Below are 15,000 nucleotides of genomic sequence, written 5' to 3'. Positions count from 1 at the left end.
CATGTGTGTGTGTTTGAGGTTGAGCGATGGCCAGTGGACGTGGGGTTCAGGGTTAAGGGAAGCAGATCTAAAGTTAAAGGATCTGTGTTCTGTGTTGTTATTCTTTGATGCAGAAGAAGAGAAGACGTCTCTCCGTGAGTTGGAACTAGCTCATCTTCCTATCATATCATCATCAGAGTGCAGATAAAACAATAAAAGACTGAAAGACAAAGCAGCAGGACTGCACAGGCTGAGCAGCAGAGGAAGTAGCAGAAGTGGTGAGCACCAGAGGAAGTAGAGGAAGTGGTGAGCAGCAGGGAAAGTAGATGAAGTGGTGAGCAGCAGAGGAAGTAGATGAAGTGATTAGCAGCAGAGGAAGTAGAGAAAGTGGTGAGCAGAAGAGGAAGTAGAGAAAGTGGTGAGCAGAAGAGGAAGTAGAGAAAGTGGTGAGCAGAAGAGGAAGTAGAGAAAGTGGTAAGCAGAACAGGAAGTTTATGAAGTGATTAGCAGCAGAGGAAGTAGAGAAAGTGGTGAGCAGAAGAGGAAGTAGATTAAGTGGTTAGCAGCAGAAGAAGTAGAGGAAGTGCTGAGCAGCAGAGGTAGAGGAAGTGGTGAACAGAACACAGCGTTACTCGTGTGTAGAACCAGCTCTCTCGGAACCATGGAAAGATGGAGGGAGGAAGGAAGGCAGTGGTTCTGCTGGACTACATTATTCTTCATTGAACATTGAAACTCATCCCCTTCTCTTTCTCCCTTCCCCCTTCCCCCTGACTGGACTTCAGATGGGATAGCGTCCCTAATTCTTATTATCGCTTTCTCGACACTAAAGCGGTACGGAATATTTGCACGGTCAGACCAGACACAGGGGCTATATATATCCTGTGTTTTTCTATTCCAGAGTGATGAGACTGGATCATTGATCCTTAGCTCTGTTTACTGAAGTGGAATTCAGAATCAGAACTCCCATTTTATACCTTATTGGTTATGTCTTTCTTACTCTGAGGACCGACCTTGTCACTTTGGCTGTTGTGCTAACTAACCATTGTTTTCCCTATGTTTTAGGGCAGAGCAGTGCTGTTGTAATATAGAAATGTGAGAAGGTTTTTTACTTTGCTGATCCTGTCTAAAATATTAGTATGTGTTTTTTTTTTTTTACTAATGAAGCTAGGGCACTTTGTTGTAAAAAATTGAAATGTTATATAGTTGTTCTGTTTGTTTAGGGCAGTTTAAAGTGAAATACATCTTTACTAGTTATTATTGTCAGGGCTTCATAAAGTCATCTTTTATATATAATAGAAATTGGTGGTGATGTTTTTATTATAAATTCTTTATCTAGAGATATTGCCTCAGCACTATGTTTCTATAAGAGAAATGTAATGCAGGCAAGGAAATAATGTGGAAAATGTTGTCTTTCAGTTTGAGTTAAAGAACATTGTTGACTTGCATGCATAGCTAGTTCACAATTTATTACTAATACACATCACATCCACATCGTGGACACAATGAGCAGTTGTTGTCAAGGTAGCACTCACATCTGTAGCCATGAAATACCACGAAAGGCTGGTCATGGCTCACATGAACACCATCATCCCAGACACCCTGGACCCACTCCAATTCTCATACCGCCCCAACAGATTCACAAATGACGCAATCTCTATTGCACTCCGCACTGCCCTCTCCCACCTGGACAAGAGCAACACCTATGTGAGAATGGTGTTCATTGACTACAGCTCAGCATTCAACACCGTAGTACCCTCCAAGCTCAGGTCCCTGGGACTGAACACCTCCCTCTGCAACTGGATCCTGGACTTCCTGAAGGGCTGCCCCCAGGTGGTGAGGGTAGGCAACAACACATCCGCCACACTGACCCTCAACACGGGGGCTCCTCAGGGTGCGTGCTTAGTCCCCTCCTGTACTTCCTATTCACCCACGACTGTGTGGCCACGCACGACTCCAACAACATCATCAAGTTTGCTGATGACATGACAGGGCTAGGCCTGATCACCAACGACGATGAAACAACCTATAGGGAGGAGGTCAGTGACCTGGCAGTGTGGTGCCAGGACAACAACCTCTCCCTCATCGTCAGCAAGACAAAGGAGCTGATCGTGGACTACAGGAAACAGGGCCAAGCACACCCCCATCCATATTGACAAGGCTGTAGTGGAGTGGGTCGAGAGCTTCAAGTTTCTCTGTGTCCACATCACTAAGGAATTAACACCAACAGTCATCCACACACACCAACACAGTCTTGAAGAAGGCACGACAACGCCTCTTGCCCCTCAGGAAGCTGAAAAGACTTGGCATGGGCCCTCAGATCCTCAAAAGGTTCCACAGCTGCACCATTGAGAGCCTGACTGGCTGCATCACCGCAAGACACTACAGATGGTAGTGTGTATCGCACAGTACATCACTGGGGTCGAGCACCCTGCCATCCAGGACCTCTATACCAGGCGGTGTCAGAAGAAGGCCCTAAAAATTGTCAAGAACTCCAGCTACTCAAGTCATAGACTCTCATAACACATGACAAGCCCCACTGATGCACCAGGTCTGGAAGCAACAGGACATTAAACAGCTTCTACACCGAAGACATAAGATTGCTAAATAGTTAGTCCGGGTAGCTATTGGTTAACTATTTAACTATTTTCATTTACCATTTTTGCACTAAGTCTTTTTACTCACCACATATGCTGCTGTTACTATTTATTATCTATCCTGTTGCCTAGTTACTTTATCCCTACCTATATATACATACAGTGTATATACCTCAATTACCTCATACCCCTGCATATCAACGTATCCCTGCATATCGGACTCATATTAGTGTTCTGTTATTTATCTTTTTTTATTCTCTGCATTGTTGGGAAGGGCCTGTAAGTGAGCATTTCACTGTTAGTATTGTAACGACCCTGGGTTTATAAGCACGGAAATCGACTTCGCCGCACCAGCATGCTTTTGCAGCACAGTCAATAGCGCACCGGACCTCGGGCTAGAAGGTTGAGGGTTCGAGATCTGCCTCCTGCCTGTTTCTTTCCAGTATACACCGGTTGTTTACCAAGCATGTGACAAATAACATTTTATTTGATTGTCTTTCAAATACATTGTTACAGTTATTGGTTAGCTAGCTAGCGAATTTGAGCCATATTATCATTGACATGAAATCAATCAAAACACCTCAAAACAAGACATGGTATCAATAATAAGATTTTTAAAAACAGCTGAAACGAGCCAACTATGATTCCCCACATGACAGCTTCTTGTCATTGTTGCTAGCTATCTGACAGTTCAGAATCATAAAGTACGGATTCCGTCCCCATTAATGCGCGTGCATTATTTTCGCGACATTGTCAGCCAACCTGTCTATTCTTGACCAAGTAAGAAATGATAAGTACGAGTGTTAAGATTTTTTTTCCGGGTAATACGATTTGAACATTTTGGCCTTCCATATGAATTGACCTATTTTAGCACCATGGACCGCACCATTATCGCATATCGCCATCACGTTGGAAAGCGCCTGAAGTATCTTCTAGCGAACTTCCCACTTCACCAACAGGTAGGTCTATTGGCGCCACTACCAGTACTTCCATATTGAAGATATTTTGGACCATTCTGATGAATATTTTCTGTGGAACTCAGCCAGACACTCCATATAGACACGAGCATGAGGAATGGCGGTGTATTGCAATTAGTCATTTTCAGACAAACGGCTTTCTAACATTAAAACAACAATGTACAAAACAGCACACTTTTTTCCATCAACATAAATTTAATAAGGTAGTGAAAGTACATAAACAAAGTAATGAAGTACAGTAAGATGCAAGTTATGATGATGCCAGATGTAGGATGAGCAGATTTTTCAAAGCCAATTTAAGCACCATCGTCATGTAGTCAGGAAAGGCCATAAATCCGTGAGAACTGCTCTAGAATGTATGAGAAGAAGTTATACATGGGACATGTGGACTGTTATCACAGTTTTCAGACATTTCTACCAACTAAAAAATAACAATATTGGTGTAGCACTAGTTAATCATGCAATTTACTTTAGTAAACCTTCTGAAACACAGACAAAATATACTTAAATAAGTAGAACTCGATACATCTCTGTCCAGCAATGTCATGAAGCCTGGAAAGTAATTTATACTCTCTGAATGTGAGATCCCTATCAAAAATAATATGCAGATTTTGTATTTTCTTAATATATCTAAAGTGCAAGTATTTCTCCATTTTATTCAATGCTTTCTGTAAGTAGAAAATACAAAGGAAAAAAAACAGCAATATGCTTTTCCTGTTTATACTGTATGTTAGATTTTTCTGAAAGGATCATCATATTTAACAAACCATATATATATATATATATATACACACACACACACACACACACACACACCACAGATAAAATATTTTGAAAGGTACAACATATAATATAGGGTTGATAAACGGGTAGTTAGACCATACGGTGACATGGGATATGTTCATTGTGCATTGACCCCCTTCCTCCCCATTGACTTTTATAGCCCCTTTCCCAAATGTCTCTTCCCTGTACATAACAGTAGCCTATACAGTCTGCATACATGAAGGACTCTGCATTGGTATGTGCAAAACAGAATGTGTGCTGAGCTAGTAATGGCCAAGATGACTGTTGGCTTCACAAACAAGATTGTGATTGGCCTTGCCCATATTATAGACTTTGTCTGTGTGTGATTGGTCTGAACTTGAAGGCCCAGTGAAACGTCATAGTGACAATAGAACACTGAAACTAGATCAGTTGAACTGAAGAAAACAAACATCAGATGAACAGATTTTTAAACAGCTTGGTAGAATGAATGGAAGTTAGTTAAGTCTGTTTTGGAATTCTAGTGGGAGAGATTCCAGAAGACCAAACCTCCAAAGGGACTGGTAGAGGTTGATACCATGGTCATGCAGCTGTTGTTTAGATCACTGGTCAGAAAATACACATTCCCACTGTTAAGTACAAATATGAAGAACAAAGCACCTCTAATAGGTCATAAATTCTAAGACATCTCTCTCTGATGCAAACCGCACAAGCACCATCACCACCACCAATGTTACACTGAACTGATGCTGCTGCACAGTTTCAATCAACCCATTGCAGGTTTTGATTATCGGACAAAAACACATGGCGTCCATTTTGTGCACCATTGATTAACTGTGCAATGTGATCAACATGGTAAAGCCATCCACTCTGGACAGTGGCAGTTGGTTCTGACCCCAACACTGTGCTGTACCTTTATAATGGGCAGTGTTCTAGAATCTACTACACAGAACCACTCCACTCCGGAACCAGAACGTACCCAATAGCACCTTGTGAACTGACAAAACAATTATCACTTTTGCTTAATATTTTTCAAGAATGTGTGCGTTTTACAGAGCGAGGCATACAAACATAAAATGTGAGCTGAATGAGTTAGAATTAGTATGTCTAGGATTGGCAGGTAAGAGAGTGTTGAAAAAGGTAGATTGAATTTCCAGTCTTCATGTCTCGCATTTGAGGCCTGAATTCAATCAAGCCTGTACTGTGTAGAAATAGCATTTGGTCTTTCACAGCATTAGTGCCGTATTGACTGAATTCTGGCCTCAAATGTGCTTTATGTGTGGGGCACAATGTAGCAGATAAACTGTAGATTTTACTCTATGCAAAGGATCTCTGACATTCTGGGGCAGTGTTAGGGAATAGAATTTTCTCCAGAAGAGGAGAGAAACCCAATGTAGCTTTAATGCTGGCCTAGTAAAGGGCCATATAATAGGGTCCCTATATGGGGCCCCACATAGGGACCCATGCATCTCGAGGCCTCGTTCTTACACTTGTAACTCCGACCCAATCCAAATGGCAGGTGGAATTATAGCAGACCTACTACTGCTCAGTCTGTCTTCAACATCATGCCAGCCGGTCTGATGGCAGTACAGTAGAGTAGGTTTAGATCTAATAAACTAATCCAAGCCACCCAGTGATACTCTAAATCCGGCTACTGATGGTTAACCTAGCTAGCTGATTGTTAATCATCGCTTAAAGAAATCCTCTATGGCATTGTTTACTGCTGAACTGAGAGAAAAGGACGCTGGGTAACTGTCAGAATGATTCGTCTTCACCCCAGGCAGAATGGTTGGTCACTTCATCGTCAGGGCAACCCCCTCTGTCATCATGTCAATTTGTTGACATTGTGTAATGTTCGTTTAATTTTTCTCCTTCTATCCAAGTAAAACAGAAGTTTCAAGATACTATTAAATTAAATTATAAGACACAGAAGGGGGAGGACTGTGCCTTTAACACTGACTTGAAGATGAGATAAGCTATCTGATTTGTGAGGGGGGAAGTAGCTATGTCTCTGTAGCGAATCTGTGGAAAGAGGAACACCAGAAACGTGCCTACACTCACTGAAACACAGTGGGGTTACTGTATATGAAAGTGATGGGAAATCTCACACTAGTTTGAAACCTTTTCACTTAAATGCAGAGAAAGACTTCACATTTCCATAATAATGCAGAATTCAACCTCATGCTTTTCAAATATCAAACACATATATTTGTATTTTTTTTGTCTATACGACATACAATGCCACGGTTGGCACGTACAATATTGCACACTATAATGTAATGTCCTCATAGTCTGTCATCACACTGTGTAGAGGGAGACTGCTGCTCAGACAACATCATGTGGAGAGTAACATTGAGAAATCAAATAAAGCAAGGTGACAAATTAGACTGGCAGGCCCGGTCTAGTTTGGATTATATTGGGGCTGTAGCACCATAGAAAGATACTGCCTTGGCCTACATCCAAAAACCTCACAAGGGACTCTTAGGTCATTCATCCATCATCCATCTCCATCTCATCCCCACTGACTGACTACTGTATACATCCAGTTACAACCCATCTTATTTTACATGGTGCAAGAAGTGGACAGAATCAACGCCACACCTCTGATGACTATCCATGCTCACATTAGTGCTGCTGCTGTTGCTGTTCTAGAAGCCATTCTCTGCTCTCCTCGCCTGTGGAGGGAGACAGGCTACAGAAAAGGGCCTCTGGTTTGGCTAATCAGTGTTGACCAATAGCCATACTGCAGTACAGTACTCATCAATGAAAACATACAGTGGTCAAGAGAGATATCATCAACATCGACCCCAATGTGAAACACGTAAACGAGTGGAGTGTATAAGGCACCAGGTTGTTCTGACGTCAGAGAGGATGCGCCCACGCGGCTCTGCATGCATGTAGCCGCGCACTGATGCGTCTTTTTTACGCGTCTCGCGCTCCCATCACCGGTTGAGTATCTCGTTTTTACACCCCGCCCCCCCCCCCCCCCCCCCCCCCCAAAAAAAGAAAACTCGCCCACAGAAAACGTGGGCATTTTAGGATTAAATACAGCTGATTCACAAAATCATAATTAGTATATCTAGGTTAGCACTTTTTTCATCTAACCATTGGTCCAAATTTGAATGGACATGGTGCAAAGGGGTAGATATTCAATAGTAAAGATGATTTTAGCCCATTTAGGCCTATATAGAAGCGCAGTATTTAGACTCTCCTCTTCATTTCTAAAGACTCCATAATGAAGGCCTATGACATTATAGAAACGAGTTATAGCTACATTTTCGATCAAATAAAATACTTTCTCAAATGCCTTTTAAAAAGAGGTGTAGGCATATTGGCAGATGTCTATTTTTCAGCCTGTGCGTTGCGTTCTGCAGTACACATTAAATGGATAGCGTTTTCATTTTTATTTCCTGCGTACCTTATAATAATAAACTACATCTGATTTCAGATTTTGGTTTGGTAAAGTTATTTATTTATTTTCTCTTTGTGCTGATGTCAAATGTTTCTTCACATGGAGATCGTCGTCATTTCCATGTAGGCTTATACCCCGGTTTTTATTTTGTATTTTTTAAATTTGCACTTTGGAAACCTTTTCGAAATAGCATGGACGTGTGCAAAATCGGTTTGTTTGTTAGAGGAATAAACACTCAGTTCATTGTCATTTAAATCAAGTAGGAAACAGTTCATATTTTACAGTTCAAACAGTTATTGATAGCAGCGGCTTACTGTTAAAATGGTTGGTAAGTGGGTGATATCCAGCAATGAACGACGAGACAGTACTGCCAATCTGACTGTGAAGGTTGTGTGTGGGGTGCTTCCCTTGAAATTCTCTCTTTATATTTTATAGTAAAAGTCGGTTTATAAAGTCTGTTTGTTGTTATTTATTTATTTCTGCTCAAGCCGGTAATCCGTCAATCATCGTCCCCGTCGTCACCATGTTGGCCCTCCGGTAGGAGTTCGGAGGCCCGTTTTTCTCTACTCCGCTCCTGGATCTTTCTCATCTCCTCGGCATATTTACAGAACGTGTTGCCGAATTTGGACCACACTTTGCACGGAACAGTGATGGAGTTCCGGTAGGTAGGCTTCACCTCGCTGACCCGCATGAACACTCCATACTTGTTGGAACCCACGTCGAAGAAAAAGCGCTTGTTGTCAACAGTCAAGGAGGTGCCCTCGGGTAGTTCGGCTGGATCCTCATCCATACCGTAATCATCGATGAGTTTGGCTAAAGCATCACGGAACTCGATAAGTCCCTGCGCTGGAAGCGCGATTGTCTGGCCTTGTGCGCTTCCCAATCCGGGCCCCCGATTAACGGTTTGACGGATCCTGAGAAACCGCCCCCTCTGGTTCTCTTTCAGATCCATGTAATATTTGCGATTCTCTCGCACTAGAAATTCGCTCTTGAGGGCTCGCCGGGGCTCATCCTGCACTATGTCCGGGTTGCTCGGGCCCAGTTGGGCGTAATGTTCGATGAAGTCCCCGAGATAGTCGCGGAACTCCACTGCCACTGACATAGAAAGAGTGAGGCGGCTCTTGTTTCCCCCAGCTCCGACCTCGGCTATCTTTAGGAAGCGGCCTTTTGCATTCTGCTTCACATCTAGGTAGAAGCGCTTATTCTGGATGTCGACTCGCTTCGATGCGAGCTCCTCTGTGTCGTGTTGGAGTCTTGCCGCGGCGCCCATCGCGCCCGGGGGCAGCGAGCCGGGGCCTGTGGCCAGCCCTCCGTGGTCACTGCCACTGTCTCTGTCCGCCATGATGCTGCCTCCCTGCTTACCTTCCACGGTCTCCCTCAGCCTGCTGCAACCTCGAATACCCGTCAACCACTCCGCCGATATCGCGAGATCTCTACGCTTTAGAAAGGAAATTAAAGTAGCCTACTGTAGTTTTGGAGAGGGGTGTGTTCAAGATATACAAGTTTGCGCCTAAACTGTGCAGCAGCTGCATATAATTCAGTAACGTTTAAACTAAATTGAAGTCCTTCATAATGTATGATGATGCAATGCTTCATTATAATGTCCCTGATTTCCATTTCCTATTAGTAATATAACATCCTCATATTACACAAAATGTTCATCATCTGTCATGGGAGAAACGGGTGTTTCGCCTGCATCTGTAGCATCTAACAAATTCCTCGAATGAAACACTAGCCTACCCATGTGTTGAACAGAGAAGAGACAGACAATGCAAATGTGTATTTTATTGATGTACATGTACAGCATGGTGGGTAAAATGAGATATAATAGTCTACTTAACTGATAACTGTTTATTTGTCTCTTTATGAGATAATTGACTCAGACGTGTTGAAGGAGTGATTTGATTGAGGATGAAAACAGAGCATCAAAAGGACATAGAATTTGATGACAGATGGGAATAATTAAAACAATATTTAGTCTATATAATGTGATCTGTAATATCATAAGGTAAAATCAGTCAAATATCCTTAGTATGATCAGAAATCACCGTATGATCACTTCTCTACCGCTAACTGATATCATCTTCCTGACGCCTTTTCAGCACTACAGACAGCGCACGTTTTCTGACCTCTAAGCAAGGACATCTAGCTGACATCTAGCTTGCGCTCTGAACGCGCGAGCGGGGGAATCTTGAACGAATTAAGTGATTGATTGATTGGGGGGGGGGGGGGGGGGGGGGGGGGGGGGGGGTCTGGCAGAGAGTGGAAAATACCACCACCATGAAGCTGTGTATGACATAGTGCATCTTGTATCTGTGTATGACATAGTGCATCTTGTATCTGTGTATGACATAGCCATCTTTCGTCAGTCTGTTGGCGGTTTGAGAAGAGAAAAAGCACACATGTTACATGCATCCGCCTATCCACATGTGGCTTCCCCATTACTTCAATACTGGTAATCGATATTCTCACATGTGGCCACACGCTGAGCCACTCGGCCACCATCACACACATTACTCATTTTCTTTTGGTGCAGAAATCTCCAGCCCTGTATGAACATGCCCGCAGGACCCGGTGCCTTTCAATAGGTGGAGCGGCTATTGGGTATAGTAACCAGTGGTTTGGCCAGATTAAACAGAAAGAGGGGTCTCCAACTCACAGGTTGCCGTGCAATAGGCTACTAGGCTACTACTGGAACCATTGAGATTTTCGCAGCGTTAGTCATCGCACTAGCCGCAGTGTAGCCTTGTCTCTATACTTACTCTCTGAATCGCCAGCCCTGTGGTTCAGTACGCACTCCTCTAAGCGTTGGGTTTGGTGGATCTTTTAAACTGAACCGCGACCGAACCATATGCTGTTGCTATCATGGTTGCCCGTGGTTCTGACTCAAGGCGGTTTCATTGACCCGTGGTCAGTGGTTTGAGGTGAGGGGTGTTGGGTGCGCGGCTCCGGTCATTAGTGTGTTTGCGCAGGAAGTGGTAGCAGACGCCAGTGGCCGGGCAGGTGATGTTTGCTCACGTAAGCGGCTCGTGTTTGTGGGGTGCAGGGGACGAGGCTGGAGGGAGTGCGCTGTGGCTTTGCCTAACCGGATAACCAGATAACAGCTATCTTCCGTACTCTTCGTTTTACTGAAAAGTAATCCGATTTCTACATTTCTGAAGGTGGATCAAAAAGCCCGACCTTGTGTGTGTCTGGCTGTGTGTATTTGTGCTTTTCTGTTCGCGAAATCTAACATTCGTTTTCCGTTATAGAAAGCCAATGCGCCCACCCATGCAATGACATTTGCTGGAGAGAGAGGATAAACTATAGAGGCTTCATGCAGAACCTCTGGTTTCGAGTAGAGGGTAATTTACGAGTCTTGTTTTGCGTTTCAAGAGAAAGTAATAGGTTTGAAGGAGGATGCAGCAACCACATTTTTAACCATGCATAACCGGGCCGTTTCCGGTTCTTAGGCTGGTGTGTCCCCATCTGAAACCGTATGGGGAAAGCGGCAGACACAGATGGCATGGACACTTATACAAGGTCTGCCGCTCTGCCCTGCTATCGGAGCCTATTCGCAGTCTCCTACTTCAACCCCGCTCCGTCATCCGCGCCCCTCAGCCGCCCCAGCACTGCAGCAACGGAGCCACGGCCGACGGCATGAGGCTTGATCCGGTCCATTTCTCCATGCTTGTCATCGGGGTCTCTTTCGCCTGTTACGCCCCGAGTCTCAATTCCCTCCAGGACCAGGCATACCGATCCGCCGTGGTCATCGAGGGCGAGGTGCGCTCCTCACCGGAAAACGTCTCTCGGGACCCGTACAGTGTGAATGTCAAAGTGCTAGACGTATGGCCCGTGAACAGCGGCGGACTCGAGCGGGAGCAGCTCGTGACCGTCGGGGACTTCGGTTCCGAGGCCTCGTGCACTACTGTAGAGGAGAACCACAGATATATATTTTTCATGGACCCAACAGGCGAGCCTTTAGTATTCAAGGCATCGTTTGCTCCGCTGGACGCCAGCGGAACGGACCTGAAGAAGGATGTGGAGAGCGTGTTGTGTGAGGACTGCGGTAAGTTGAGCTTTCATTGGACGCTTCAGGGCCGCACGCTAATACCCCGGTGATATAAGGAGTCTTTGGTCTCCCTGTGAGCCTTATCGGTGATGATTGACACAGTTCAAATCTCCATGCCCTGGTGACACATAACTAAGACGGCTCGTTTTTCCAGGACATGCATGGATGTGTGAGACAGATATCCTAGAGACTGTAGTACATTTGGCTATTGGTGAGAGTGATGTAGAATAGGCAATACTGGGGACGAGTGAGACGATTCCCATGTACAAAGCACATTGATTTGGTATGGACAATAGTCCATACTATAGTGTGCATGTTGATAAGATATTGGCATGCTTGGCTATGTAGAGTCAAAAGATGGAACATAGATTCTGTACAAAAGCCTCAGTGCTGGCAGATAAAGTGTTTGTGTGTGTGAGTGTAGTATCCCATGTCTGAGAATGAGGTGGACAGGTATCAGAGAGAGAGAAAGAAAGAGAAAGTGAGAAAGAGAGAGAGAGATAGGAAGAGTGAATCTGACAGAATATGACACAGTTTCATTTCAAATACCCATCAGTATTCATTCAGATGTCAGTTAGCTTTCAAACAACTTGGAGACTGACACCATGTGACAGGAAATAGGGAGACCAATCATCTAGTCTGAAATGGTTGGTGCTGTTAGATCAGGTGGTGGATATTTAGTCCTTTAGGGCCCTTCACTAAAGATGAGCTCATAAAGACAGCTCATATTCTCTGACCTCTGAATAGCATCCATCAATTCTCAGTCTGTTTTACTTGTTGTCATGCATGATAAGAGTAAGACAGTGGCCTATTGCCTCTTTAAATCATCAGTTACATTATCTGCTATTCTCTGTGACACATTCTTTGGATGTGTCCAAATAGTCTGGAGAACTGAAGCAGTCTTTACTCAGCTCATCACCTTTAGCTTGATGAAACAATACCGGTATGGTCAGGGGCCGCATGTATCAAGCATTTCAGAGTAGTAGTGCTGATTTAGGATTGGTTTTGCCTTATAGATCACAATGAATAAGGTTACATGGACAGGAAAGACCTGATCCTAGATCAGCACTCCTTTTCTGAGACGCTTGATACATACAGCCCCTGGTCTCTACCTGAGGCAAATGGCAACATCTTCCTGACAGTGTTTCAGCACCATGGACAGTACACATTCTCTGACACCTGGAGACTGACACCATGTGACAGGAAGTAGGGAGACCAACCATCCAGTCCTGAATGGTTGGTGCTGTTAAATCATGATGAGACACAAAAACAATTTAAAATCGTCAACTCATTCTCATTGCTCCCAAGACCAGTAATTTGAAAGGCCTTGATGGGTGAAATAGATGCAGTTGAGACCTATCCACCATTTCCACCTATCAGGGCTCATAATAGAGAGGAGACAACAGGGTGCTAGGAGTGTTTGTCTCTGTCAGCTGTGTGTTTCTGTATGGCTGAACCAGTCCCTGTCTGCAGCTGAAGTGCTTTCATTGTTTTCCAGCTATTTAGTTAGCCACAGAGCAGTTTTAGTGTCAAATATTCTTGCTGAGGGAGGGGTGACTGTAGTGTAGGTAATCTGCTACTCAGATGCTGCCATCAAAGACCACACTTCCTTGACTCAACAGTGACACAGACAGACTCTTACTCACCACTGGAACCTCATCATGCAAAGTCCCAGATGTACAGAGAGACAGGCTCTAATGCTTTGAGTATCTACACAAGTTCTCTACCCCTCTCTCTCTCTCTCTCTCTCTCTCTCTCTCTCTCTCTCTCTCTCTCTATCTCTCTCGCTCTCCGCTCTCTCTCTCTCTCTCTCGCTCTCTCTCGCTCTCTCTCGCTCTCTCGCTCTCTCTCGATCTCTCTCGCTCTAATCTCTCTCGCTCTCTCTCGCTCTCTCTCTCTCGCTCTCTCGCTCTCTCTCGATCTCTCTCGCTCTATCTCTCTCGCTCTCTCTCGCTCTCTCTCTCTCGCTCTCTCTCTCGCTCTCTCTCTCGCTCTCTCTCTCTTGCTCTCTCTCTCGCTCTCTCCTCTCTCTCTCTCTTGCTCTCTCGCTCTCTCTCTCGCTCTCTCTCTCTCTCTCTCTTTCTCTCTCTCGCTCTCTCGCTCTATCTCTCTTGCTCTCTCACTCACTCCCTCTCTCTCTCTCTCTCTCTCTCTCTCTCTCTCTCGCTCTCTCTCTCTCTCTCTCTCGCTCTCTCTCTCTCTCTCTCTCTCTCATTGTGTCTATATTGCCAAAGCAACCATGTATACAATATACATTGTAACAAAATTATAAACGATAGCAAATAATAACATAAAAATGGTAGTAAATAATAATACAAAATTAAAATACAAAAATAATAACAATAAATGGTAACAGTCAATAGTAGAAATGTAATAAATTTAAAATCTAAATATGGAACATAAAACTATAAACTAACTTATAAACTAAATAACATCTTCTCCTTTATATCAGTACTACAACTACCATCATCATTACTACGACTACTACTACCATCACTAAACTGTTATCATTACCATTACCACCCATACCACTACTATTCGGAATGATAAACAGCAATAATAATAGTAATAACAATAATAGTAATAATAAGTAAGTTACTGTTTACTATGCAGATGTTATTATTCAGTGTCCCTCAGGCTGTCGCAGGAAATACATATTTGGCTGCAAGAGGAGCCATTACTCCTTCGCCCATGAGTATTTTTAGTTTTTCCTCTGAGTTTAATTTGTAAAAATGTGGAATAAATGTAGTAATTTCTGTGAATAATGAATCTCTTTGTGAGGAATATTTCTCACAGTAAAGGAGAAAGTGCATCTCTGTCTCTACCTCCCCTGTCATGCAGTGACCACATACACACTCCTCTTTGGGTAGCCATGTCTTTTATGTCTGCCGGTTTCTATTGCCAATCGGTGGTCACTCAGCCTGTACTTGGTAAGGATCTGTCTCTGCTTCGTATCTCTGACAGAGTAGAGATAATCAGCCAATTCATATTCTCTGTTTAGGGTCAGATAGCAATTTAGTTGTCTTTGGGATTTTGTTTCGTTTTTCCAATGTTGTAAATATGATTCCTTTGATTGGTTCATGATTTTACTTATTGGAATTCTTTCTTTTGGAGCAAGTGCGGGTGTCAGCTTGGTTGGTGAGGTCCAACACCAGCTGACTGAGAGGGCTCGTTTCTGGGCTCAGCTCTTGGGTTTGAAGAGCTTTAAATTGCAGACTTGAATTT

At 43.8% G+C, this 15,000-nt stretch overlaps 1 protein-coding gene across 1 annotated transcript; it reads right to left on the bottom strand.

The window, feature by feature from the left end:
* Positions 1 to 3,722: 3,722 nt before the first annotated feature.
* On the bottom strand, positions 3,723 to 9,122 carry LOC109882698 (transcriptional activator protein Pur-alpha-like). The gene is made up of 2 exons (XM_020474791.2): positions 8,039 to 9,122; positions 3,723 to 3,899 (listed from the first exon to the last, which is right to left on the bottom strand). Exon 1 carries the CDS (start codon positions 9,064 to 9,066, stop codon positions 8,224 to 8,226), a length of 843 nt encoding a protein of 280 aa, XP_020330380.1. The 5' UTR covers positions 9,067 to 9,122; the 3' UTR covers positions 3,723 to 3,899; positions 8,039 to 8,223.
* Between the last annotated feature and the right edge of the window lie 5,878 nt (positions 9,123 to 15,000).

Source organism: Oncorhynchus kisutch, linkage group LG15 (assembly GCF_002021735.2).
Source record: "Oncorhynchus kisutch isolate 150728-3 linkage group LG15, Okis_V2, whole genome shotgun sequence".
Lineage (NCBI taxonomy): Eukaryota > Metazoa > Chordata > Actinopteri > Salmoniformes > Salmonidae > Oncorhynchus > Oncorhynchus kisutch.
This window is presented reverse-complemented; position numbering and strand designations above follow the sequence as displayed.